Genomic DNA, 12,386 nt, shown 5'->3' with positions numbered 1-12,386 from the left:
AAAGTCAGAGGAGAGTGAAAAAGCTGGCTTAAAACTCAACATTCATAAACCTAAGATCATGGCATCCGGTGCCCTCACTTCATGGCAAATAGATGGGGAAACAATGGAACAATGAGAGACACTATTTTGGGGGGCTCCAAAATCACTGCAGATGGTGACTGCAGCCATGAAATTAAAAGACGCTTGCTGCTTGGAAGAAAAGTTATGACCAACCTAGACAGCATATTAAAAAGCAGAGACATTACTCTGCCAACAAAGGTCTGTCTAGTTAAAGCTATGGTTTTTCCAGTAGTTATGCATGGATGTGAGAGCTGGACTATAAACAAAGCTGAGCACCAAAGAATTGATGCTTTTGAACTGTGGTGTTGGAGAAAACTCTTGAGAGTCTCTTGTACTGCAAGGAGATCCAACCAGTCCATCCTAAAGGAAACCAGTCCTGAATATTCATTGGAAGGACTGATGCTGAAGCTGAAACTCCAAAACTTTGGCCACCTGATGCGAAGAACTGACTCATTGGAAAAGACCCTGATGCTGGGAAGGATTGAAGGCGGGAGGAGAAGGGGATGGCAGAGGATGAGATGGTTGCATGGCATCACCAAGTCTATGGACATGAGTTTGAGTAAACTCCAGGAGTTGGCAATGGACCGGGAGGCCTGGTGTGCTGCAGTCCATGGGGCTGCAAAGAGTTGGACACAACTGAGCGACTGAACTGAACTGAACTGTTACTCACTTAATACCATTGTATCATGATTGGCAAGATAAAAATAACAGAACTCTGTATCACCAAAACTAGGATCTAATAGAAAAACCTAAAATAACTTTCGAAAATCCAGATGCATATCAGAATTATCTTGGAATTTTTTGAAAAATACAAATGCTCAAGTATTGTTAATTTTTCTCCAAAGGTCCAGATAGATTTCTAATGAGCAGTCATATTTAAAAACAAGTGATGATCTTTTACTTTTATCTAGTTCGTTTCACTTTTTCTATTTCATACTCAGTGCTCCCATTTCATTCAGTTTATGTACTTCAATTTCTCCATCTCTTTTTTTTTTTGATGTTCTTTCTCAAGTCTTTATCAAGTGTAGTAGAAAAGCTTTTGTGTACATATATATAAATATGTATAATATATATTTTAGAAAACTTATTTTTGCCTAACTAAATTATGACATTTTGATACTACTTGACTTAGTATGAATAGAATGCCAGATTTCTAATTAAAAAACAGATATGCAGCAAGCAAAAAAGGCTCACTGTATAGCATTGGGACTATAGTCAGTATCTTGCAGTTACCTATGGTAGAAAATAATTCCCCAATACTACATGAATACATGTGTATTTGTGTAGCTGAATCACCTTGCTGTGCACCTGAAACACGGCCAACGCTACCTCAGTAAAACACATGTATTAAAAATAAAGGGCCACGCATGACAAACCTACCACTGGTGTCACACGCAAATGGAGGAAGTGACAAGATAACCATGTCCAATCTGACCACTTTTATTTAACAGAGTTTTGGAAGTCCTAGCTACAGCAATCAGAGAAGAAAAAAAGTAAAGGGAATCCAAATTAGAAAAGAAGTTAAACTGCCACTGTTTGCAGATGACATTATACTCTACACTGAAGATCATAAAGATGTTACCAGAAAACTACTAGAGCTCATAAATGAATTTGGTAGAGTTGCAGGTAACAAAATCAATACACAGAAGTCAGTTGCATTTCTATACACTAACAACGAAAGATCAAAAAAAAATTCAAGAAGCAATTCCACTTATCATTGCATCAAAAAAGAATAAAATACATAGGAACAAACTTACCTAAGGAGACAAAAGACATGTATTCCTCTTTTGCTATAAGATGCTGATGAAAGAAATCAAAGAAGACATAAACAGATGGAAAGATATACCATGTTTGTGAATCAGAAGAATCGATATTTTCAAAATGACTATACTACCCAAGGTGATCTACAGATTCAATGCAATCCCTATCAAATTACCATGGTATTTTTCACAGAACTAGAACAAAAAATTCTCAAAATTGATATGGAGACACAAAATAGCCAAATATACCCTGAACAACCAAAACAATTTTGAAAAAGAAAGCCAGAGCTGTAGGAATCAGGCTCCTTGACTTCACACTACACTACAAAGCTCAGTCATCAAAACAGGACGGTAGTGGCACAATAACAGAAATACCGGTCAATGGAGCAGATAGAAAACCCGAAATAAGCCCATGCACCTACAGTCGGTGATCTGTGACAGCGGACGCAAGACCACACAATGCTGGAAAGACAGTCTCTTCAGCAAATGGTGCTGGGAAAACTGGACAGCCACGTGTTTAAAAAAAAAAGAAGTTAGACCATTCCTTAATTCCATACATAAAAATAAGCTCAAAATGAATTAAAGACCTAAATGTTAGACTGGACACTATCAAACTCTTACAAGAAAACATATGCAGAACACTCTCTGACATAAGTCACAGCACATCTTTTTTAATCTATCTCCCAGAATAGTGGAAATAAAAGCAAAAAGAAACAAATGGGACCTACTTAAACTCAAAAAGCATTTGCACAGCAAAGGAAACAAAAAACAACCCACAGACTGGGAGAAATATTTTTCAAATGATGTGACTGATAAGGGATTAGTCTCCAACATTTCCAAACAGCTTATGACACTTAATAGAATAAAAACAACCCACTCAAAAAACGGGCAGAAGACCGCAAGAGACACTTCTGCAAAGAGGACACACAGATGGTCAACAGGCCCAGCACCACCAGCTATTAGAGAGACGCAAACCAAAACTATAATTAGATACGACCTCACACCAGTCAGGATGGCAATCATCAAAAAATCCACAAACAACGAACGCTGGAGAGGGTGTGGAGCGACAGCAACCCTCCTGCCCTGTTGGTGGGAATGTAAGCTGGTACAGCCACTATGGAGAACAGTATGGAGGTTCCTTAAAACACTAAAAATAGAGTTGCCATATGACTGTGCAATCCCACTCCTGGGCATATATCCCAAGAAAAGCATAGCCCCCAACACACACACACCCCAGTGTTCACTGTGGCACTGTTTACGACAGACAAGACATGGGAGCAACCTAAATGTCTGTCGACAGGAATGAATAAAGAAGACGTGGCACATAAACACAAGGGAATATTACTCCGCCATTAAAAAGAATGAGATACGGCCATCTGAAGCAACATGGATGGACCTAGAGTGTGTCATGCTGAGTGAAGTAAGTCAGAGGAGGGGAAATTTCATATGATATCCGTTATATGTGGAATCTAAAGAGAAATGATACAGATGAACTTACTTACAAAACACCCTCTTTCAAACAAGACACCCTCTTCCAACAACATAAGAGAAGACTCTACACATGGACATCACCAGATGGTCAATACAGAAATCAAAATGATTATATTCTTTGCAGCCAAAGATGGAGAAGCTCTATTCAGTCAGCAAAAACAAGACCAGGACCTGACTGTGGCTCAGATCATGAACTCCTTATTGCCAAATTCAGACTGAAATTGAAGAAAGTAGGGAAAACCACTAGACCATTCAGGTATGACCTAAATCAAATCCCTTACAATTATACAGTACAAGTGACAAATAAATTCAAGGGATTAGATCTGACAGAGTGCCTCAAGAACCACGGACGGAGGTTTGTGACATTGTACAGGAGGCAGTGATCAAGACCATCCCCAAGAAAAAAATGCAAAAAGAAAAATGGTTGTCTGAGGAGGCCTTACAAATAGCTGAGAAAAGAAGAGAAGCTAAAGGCAAAGGAGAAAAGGAAAGATATACCCATTTGAATGCAGAGTTCCAAAGAATAGCAAGGAGAGATAAGAAAGCCTTCCTCCGTGATCAATGCAAAGAAACAGAGGAAAACAATAGAATTGGGAAGACTAGAGATCTCTTTAAGAAAACCAGAGATACCAAGGGAACATTTCATGCAATGATAGGCACACTAAAACAGAAATGGTATGGACCTAACAGAAGCAAAAGATATTAAGAAGAGGTGGTAAGAATATATAGAAGAACTATACAAAAAAGATCTTCACAACCCAGATAATCATGCTGGTGTGATCACTCACCTAGAGCCAGACATCCTGAAATGCGAAGTCAAGTGGGTCTTATGAAGCATCACTATGAACAAAGCTAGTGGAGGTGATGAATGCCAGTTGAGCCATTTCAAATCCTAAAAGATGATGCTGTGAAAGTGTTGCACTCAATATGCCAGCAAATTTGGAAAACTCAGCAGTGGCCACAGGACTGGAAAAGGTCAGTTTTCATTGCAATCCCAAAGAAAGGCAATGCCAGAGAACTATCGCAAATATGCACTCATCTCACACGCTAGCAAAGTAATGCTCAAAATTCTCCAAGCCAGGCTTCAACAGTATGTGAACTGTGAACTTCCAGATGTTCAAGCTGGATTTCAAAAGACAGAGGAACCAGAGATCAAACTGCCAACATCCACTGGATCATTGAAAAAGCAAGAGCATTCCAGAAAAACATCTACTTCCGCTTTATTGACTACACCAAAGCCTTTGACTGTATGGATCACAACAAACTGTGGAAAATTCTTCAAGAGAATTTTCCAGGGAATACCAGACCACCTGACCTGCTTCCTGAGATATCTGTATGCAGGTCAAGAAGCAACAGTTAGAACTGGACATGGAATAACAGACTGGTTCCAAATAGGAAAAGGAGTACGTCAAGGCTGTATATTGTCACCATGCTTATTTAACTTATATGCAGAGTACATCATGAGAAATGCTGGGCTGGATGAAGCATAAGCTAGAATCAAGACTGCTGGGAGAAAAAATCAGTAACCTTAGATATACAGATGACACCACCCTTATGACAGAAAACAAAGAACTAAAGAGCCTCTTGATGAAAGTGAAAGAGGAGAGTGAAAAAGCTGGCTTAAAACTCAACATTCAGAAAACTAAGATCATGGCATCTGGTCCAATCATTTCATGGCAAATAGATGGGGAAACAATGGAAACAATGAGAGACTAGTTTTTGGGATCCATAATCACTGTAGGTGGTGACTGTAGCCATGAAATTAAAAGATGCTTTCTGCTTGGAAGAAAAGCTATGACCAACCTAGACAGCATATTAAAAAGCAGAGACATTACTTTGCCAACAAAGATCTGTCTAGTCAAAGCTATGGTTTTTCCAGTAGTCATGTATGGATGTGAGAGTTGGACTATAAAGAAAGCTGAGCACCAAGGAATTGATGCTTTTGAACGGTGGTGTTGGAGAAGACTCTCGAGAGTTCCTTGGACTGCAAGGAGATCCAACCAGTCCATCCTAAAGGAAATCGGTCCTGAATGTTCATTGGAAGGACTGATGCTGAAGCTGAAACTCCAAAACTTTGGCCACTTGATGCGAAGAACTGACTCATTGGAAAAGACCCTGATGCTGGGAAAGATTGAAGGCAGGAGGAGAAGGGGATGACAGAGGATGAGATGGTTCTATGGCATCACCAACTCAATGGACAGGAGTTTGAGTAAACTCTAGGAGTTGGTGATGGACAGGGAGGCCTGGCGTGCTGCAGTCTGTGGGGTTGCAAAGAGTCAGACACGACTGAGCGACTGAACTACTGAACTGAAGAAGGTATAGAGCAAAAGGAGCCCTACTGCACTGTCAATGGGAATGTAAATTGATACAGCCACTATGGTGAACACTATGGAGATTCCTTAAAAAACTAGGAATAAGGCTGCCACATGACCCAGCAATCCTACTACTGGGCGTATACCCTGAGAAAACCATGATTCTAAATGACACATTTATCCCAATGTTTATAGAAGCACTATTTATAATTTTCAGGACATGGAAGCAACCTAGATGTCCATCGACAGACGAATGAATAAAGAAGATACGGTACATATATACAATGGAATATTACTCAGCCATAGAAAGAATGAATTTGAGTCAGCTGTATTGAAGTGGATGAACCTAGAGCCTGTTACACAGATTGAAGTGAGTCAGAAAGAGAAAAATATATATTAATGCATATATATGGAATCTAGAAAAGCAGCACTGATGAACCTATTTTTAGAGAAGAAATGGAGACCCAGACAGAGAGCATGGACTTGGGGACACGGTGGGGAACGGAGAGGGTCGGACGAAGTGAGAGAGGAGCACCGACGTGTACACAGCACCACGTGTAAAACAGAGAGCTAGTGGGAAGCTGCTACGTGACACAGGGAGCCCAGCCTGGCGCTCTGCGATTACCTAGAGGGGCGGGAGGGGAGGCAGAGAGAGCAGCTCAAGAGGGAAGGGAAATATACAATTATGGCTGATTGTTGCTGTTATAGGACAGAAACTCACACAACACTGTAGGGCAATTATCTTCCAATTAAAAAATTTTTTAAATGCTGGAGTGCAAAAAAAAAAAAAAAAAAAAAGAATGGAAAAATATTACTTGTCCTGCCTTCCTATGATAGATTATCCTAAGGCCGTAAGGCACTAAATTTAGTCAGAATTAGTGGGTCCCCTGGAGTCACTGCCAACTACACAATGGAGTCAAAAGGGTATCTATCTGAAATGCAAACCAAGATCTTCCTTTATTACTAAGTAACTGACTAGCTATCAATCAAACTCCTGTCAGGTGGGAAAAGGCTAAGGCAGTTCCGCCTCTATTATTAAAACAATGCTTTTATTTTCTACTTCCTGCTCTTCAACTCTCTCAAACACTTCCCTGCAAGTTAAGTTCTAATCACACCAAGAGGAAATAAATCAAATACTCAATTTCTAGGAAACTAGTCTATTTTCTTCTACTACGAGGGACCTCCCTGGTGGCCCAATGGTTAAGAATCTGCCTACCAATGCAGGGAACGAAGATGCCACAGGCCTCAGGGCAACTAAGCCCCTTAGTAGCTGTGTGCCCCTAAGTAGCCACAACTACTGAAGCCCAAGAGCTCCAGAGCCTGGGCTCCACAAGAAAGTACTCCCTGCTCACCACAGCTAGAGAAAGCCCGAGTGCAGCAACAAAGAATTCATGCGCCACAGTGACGACCGAATGCAGTCAATTAAATAAGTAAAATAAACTATATCTATATTGAGAAAGACCAACCTCGGCCACAGTACTGCGAATACGATCCACCACCTGCTCAAAGTCCACCAGGCTGAAGAGGGGCTGCTGCTTGAGACGATGCAACTCTGCTGCAAAAGTGTCCTCCTGGTTCTTCAGAATGGATCCTGTAGGACAGGAAAGCACTCACGGTCAGCGGGAGTCAGGAAACCTGCACAGGCGGGGGGCTCTCTGCCTGGGGCTGCCGGGAACAACATGAAGGTCCCTAGCCACCCACTCATGTCCCATGTCCCTAGGACATGAAGGTCCCTAGCCACCCACTCTGTCCGGGCCGACTCTGGGTCCAGCAAGATGTCAAATATGCCTTTGAGGATGGGGGGTACCCCGGGCAAGGATATTCCTACCTTTCCTGGTCAGGTTTACATTTTGATTTTCGAACATCTGGACAGATTCTCCCACAAAGAGGATTTTTTCAGCAACCCTCACTGGAATGTAGGACGGCAGAATCTCCACTCGCAGAGAAAACTGTTTGAGAGATGGCGCCAGCATGTTCTCCTCCTCTATCAGGCGCTGGGCAAGGAAAAAACCCACATCAGAGATAACGTATGAAGTGAGAAAGGGGAAACAAGGGAATATCTGGCAGCTCTCCCAACCCACGATTTACAGTTTCTGGAAGCAGGGACTTTAAATCTGAACTTGCATAATTATTAAATCACCAGTGCTAGAGAAAGACATTCCATTTTTAGACAGAAAGCACAGTGGAAATAACAGTGGTTCTATTAACATTAGGATTTTCATTCTCACTCTGCCTTGACTACTGTGTAAAACTTGTGCAGTGGGTCTGGAACTCAGTCTTCTTGTCTGTACTGTGGGATACCTGATCTGTTTGTTTCCAGGTCTGCATGTCTGTGATTTACTACCCTGTGCATGTCTGCTCTGCCCAGCTCTTCACAGAGGCCTGAGTCATACAGCCATGTGGTTCTCATAACCTGGCTCCTGGGCCAGCATCATTGGCCTCACGTGGGAGCTTGTTAGAAATGCAAAATTTCAAGCCCGTCCCCAGAGCTACAGAAAACCTGGGGGATGAGGCCCAGCAGTCCATGTTTTAATAAGCTCACCAGGCGATTCTGGGCACTCTACAGTCTGAGAACCACTAATCTAGCCCATGAAGCCCCAGATTCTTGCCGTCTAGCCAACCAGGTCCCTGACTTGCTGCTAATTTGACCCTTATCCAGTGTATGGATAAGGAACCCCAAGCTCCATTCTCCTGACTTTGATCTCTGCTATCCGCCATTTCGATTTTGGGCTTGGGTGCTGGTGTGCCTCAGGGCACCACCCAAGACCCTTTTTTCCTCTTGCTTTCCACACTCTTCCTAAACAATCACATCTTCTGAGGCTGAACTGATCATAACAGGTATTTTTAATCTTTCTGCATCACAGGACTCTCTGCAAGTATAAAAGTGATGGACCTTCCAGAAGAATATGGAAACATACACTTCACAGAACCTCTAAAGCCACCCATGGACCTCAGATTAAAAACTTTGATATACTGATAACTCCTAAAACTTAATCTTTAAGCCACACTGCTCTCATCAGCTCCAGGCTCAGCCCACTGGTCATTTCCTACAAGCATCTCAGTGTGTCCAGAGTTAGACACACCTTCTCCCCTGCTCTCTCCTATCAGCAACCCACACTCCTCACCATCACCACTCGCCAGCACTAAAGGCAGAGACTTGGCCATCATCCCTGATGCTTCCCTCGGGCCCCTGGCCAATCAATCGCCACGACCTGCCTGCTCCACCTCCTAAATAGCGCTGAAGCCTCTTTCTTCTTCACCATATTTACTGTTCCCATCCTTGGTGCAGGCCACCACTATTTTTCAGCTAATGTCCCCAACAGGCTTCACTGATGGCTCAAACAGTAAAGAATCTGCTTGCAATGCAGGAGACGCTGGAGAGCTGGGTTTGATCCCTGGGTCAGGAAGCTCCCCTGGAGGAGGAAATGGCAATTCACTCCAGTATTCTTGCCTGGAAAATCCCATGGACAGAGAAGCCTTGCAGGCTACAGTCCATGGGGTCACAAAGAGTAGGATACGACTGAAGCAACTGAGCATATGTAATGTCCCAAACATTCTCCTAACTACTGTACTTGCTGCTAATCTTAAGTTTTTAAAAGAAGTTTTCCCGCAGTTTCCAGAGTGATCTATCATAAAGTCTAATATAACATACAGAGGTGTGTTAACCTGTTGCCTAAAATTCTTCGTGGTTCCCAGCTCTTTTCAGGCTCAAGTCCAAATTCCTTCCCATTATTTACAAGGGCTTTCATGATCTTACCTCCGCTCATCTCAAAAGCTTCACTGACTGCCACTTCCCACATCCCCTCCAACTGTCCCTTACACTCTATATTTCAGTCTTTATTTACTTGACCATCTCAACTGAATTACTAATGGTTCCCCCAAATGATCCATGTCCTTCATGGCCTCTGTACTGTACACAGTCCTTCCCTCTGCCTGGAATTTTTTTTTTTTTTTTGGCCGTGTGGCATATGGGATCTAAGCTCCCAGACTAGGGATCAAACCTCAGCCCCCTGCATTGGAAGCTCAGTCTTAACAACTGAACCACCAGAGAAGTCGTTCTCCCAAACTCTTTGCACTTAAGACATATATTCCACTCTAGTCCATATTCCCAGAATACCCACACTCACTGGTCCAGAGCACTTAGTATATTGTAATATGTCTTCCACTAACTGTAAGCTCTTTAAGGACAGGGACTACTACATTTTATTTGTTTATGCGGTTGTGGCACCTGGAACAGTTGTGCCTGGCATATAACAGGCATTCAATAAAATGTAACAGGATAAATGAATGGATATGAACAACACAGGACTTTGGGGAGCCGAATCAAAACTAACCTGCAGTGTAAAAGCTCTGGGTACCAACAAGACGACCTAAAGGGACAAGACTTATTATTACTCTCCTCAATGCAAATACCAGGAAAAGGGGAAACAAAAGGGATCTTACAAGTGTATTTTCTACTTTAGAGTCTCTCACTGTTAGGCATTAAGTTTGAGTATTAAGCTAAGCCAGCTGTCTACGTCTACAGAATTTATGGAACGTGCCCAGGCCATGATGAGCTGGGGGCAAGTCAGCGGAAGGTCATCTAGCTGTCGACTTGTCCAGCTCCTGGCAGGAGCAGGCTAGGCTTCTTGCTGGGCTCTCACCAAGTCCTGGAGTTCTCTCAGTTGTTTTCCTGTCAGTCCCCCAATGCCCAGATCCTCCTCATCCTCTTCTGGCTGGGCGCTGACATTCCCGGAAGATGGACCCTGTTTGATAAAGAACTCTTCGTGCTGATCCAAGAGGAGTCCATGTAACATCCAGGCTGAGAGCTGCTTATACATGACCCCGTGACACACGGCCAGGATCCTGAGTGGAGAGGACAGCAAAAGCCTTAGAAGTTCACTCAGAGGACAAGAGCACAGAGGGCGTGCTTTAAACTGGATAAACAGAGGCCTGAGAGTTTGGTCAGTCAGAAAGGAAAGGACCAATTAGGGTAAAAATAATTGTGCTATTTTAACTTCAATCTCTGCGGATGAACTAAGTGGTTAAATTTCCAAACCTGTAGCCTATATACTGAAGTCTGAAATGCTCAGTAAAGGTTCTGATCATCTTTTAGAAGAGGCACATTTCTTCCCTCCTTTTGAGTAAAATAAGTTTCAAAATGGAGGATTCCTGTTAAAATTAAATGGACTTACAGGAGTCTCTTTTTGGCTAACACAGTATTAAGTAAGTTTTTACTTTTGTTGGACTCACATGAGGAGAGTAGGTCCAGTAGGTGAGAGGCAGATATACCTGAGAAAGTATTACCCAACAAAATGCAGAATAGTTGTTGGAGAATGGGATAGTTACACAGCCTCAAAGGACCACACCTCAGAAAACATATCAATGACAAAGTGGAAAATGTTCCTCTAAAACAGATCTGGTGGGAAACACCTAACCCTAGTGATGAAGCTTTACACCAGCAATGGGGCAAACTTGCGCTGTGTGCACTCTGATATGCTCTAACGGAATAATACGACCTAGGTAGTATCCTTGCCAAAAATGTCCAATCTGAATCTACTCATGAGGAAATAATCAGAAAAATCCAGACTGTGGAGTATTCTACAGGAAGCCTTTGATCATATTTCACATTTATTTAATAGTTGCAATCATAAAATACATATAATTTTGTATCCTTTTTTCAGTTAGTATTATAAAAATATTTTTACATGTTTCAGAATTTGTAATTTTAATTGGTTTATAGTCTATCAAGTGAATATATTTTTATTCAGCATTCTATTACTGGTGATTTTCTCATTTCTTAATATAGCAGACAATATTGCAATGAATAATGATTGTGTATATGGTTATTTTCTTCTTTTGGATAATTTTGTTAGAGTAAAATTCTTAAGAGGATTATAAAGCTACTCAAAATACACGTTTAGACACAGCTAAGCATAATCTGGAATATTTCATGGAAATTCTCCAAGGATAATGAGATCCAAAAATGAAGGATTGCCTCAAGATCATCTAGGCAGCTAGGTCCTAGCCTGGACGCTCAACACCTTAGAATCCCCTTTCTGTGGTTTCTGAGTCACCGTAAGGCTGACATGGGCTCCTGTACTCACGGGACAACTGTCCCCAGAGAGAAACCCGAGATAACCTGGAAACAGAACTTGGGCCAAGTCAGGTCACTTGACCACCCACTCCCCCCTATACCCCAGTGAAGCCACGACTTACTTTTCTAGTGCACTGCGAACAGGAGGCAACCCCCCGCAGCTGTGTTTGTATACAGTTTCCAGGATTTGACAACCATGAATCTGTGGAAAACACAACCTTGTCAAGCTGAATTCCATTTTAATAGTTCATGTAACACAATCTCATATTCTATATTCAATCCAGAGGGCAAAATCCACGGAGAGTGAGGATAAACTCGTAAGATCTATGCATAATTCCAATTCTGACTCCAATTCCACTGTGTGTGTGTAGGGGTGGGTGGGGTTCCCCCACACCACCAAGCAACTCTCTGACACCAGCTGGGGGTCCTATAACCCAACTCAACCCCTGGGTTCCACTTATTTGCTAGAGCAGCTCACAGAACTCAGGAAACCCATTTATTCACTAGATTATCAATTTATTAGGAAGGATACACCAGGATACCAATCAACACCCAGATGAAAGGGTACATACAGCGAGGTCCCGGACAAACGAGCTTCTGCAGGGCACGGTGGCACACACAGGCACTCTGGTCCACCAGTCTGGAAGCTCTCCAAACCATCCTTTCAGGTTTCTATGGACCTTCCCA

At 42.3% G+C, this 12,386-nt stretch overlaps 1 protein-coding gene across 1 annotated transcript in view; it reads right to left on the bottom strand.

Annotated features, from left to right (window-relative positions):
- Positions 1-12,386, bottom strand: part of TUBGCP4 (tubulin gamma complex component 4) — a 41,651-nt gene that overhangs the window by 16,547 nt on the left and 12,718 nt on the right. The window contains exons 6-9 of the mRNA XM_061395062.1: positions 11,822-11,901; positions 10,267-10,468; positions 7,452-7,617; positions 7,090-7,214 (exon numbers count right to left, since the gene is read on the bottom strand). Coding sequence (XP_061251046.1) covers positions 7,090-7,214; positions 7,452-7,617; positions 10,267-10,468; positions 11,822-11,901 — 573 coding nt within the window. The remainder of the gene's footprint in view (positions 1-7,089; positions 7,215-7,451; positions 7,618-10,266; positions 10,469-11,821; positions 11,902-12,386) is intronic.

Source organism: Bos javanicus, chromosome 21 (assembly GCF_032452875.1).
Source record: "Bos javanicus breed banteng chromosome 21, ARS-OSU_banteng_1.0, whole genome shotgun sequence".
Lineage (NCBI taxonomy): Eukaryota > Metazoa > Chordata > Mammalia > Artiodactyla > Bovidae > Bos > Bos javanicus.
This window is presented reverse-complemented; position numbering and strand designations above follow the sequence as displayed.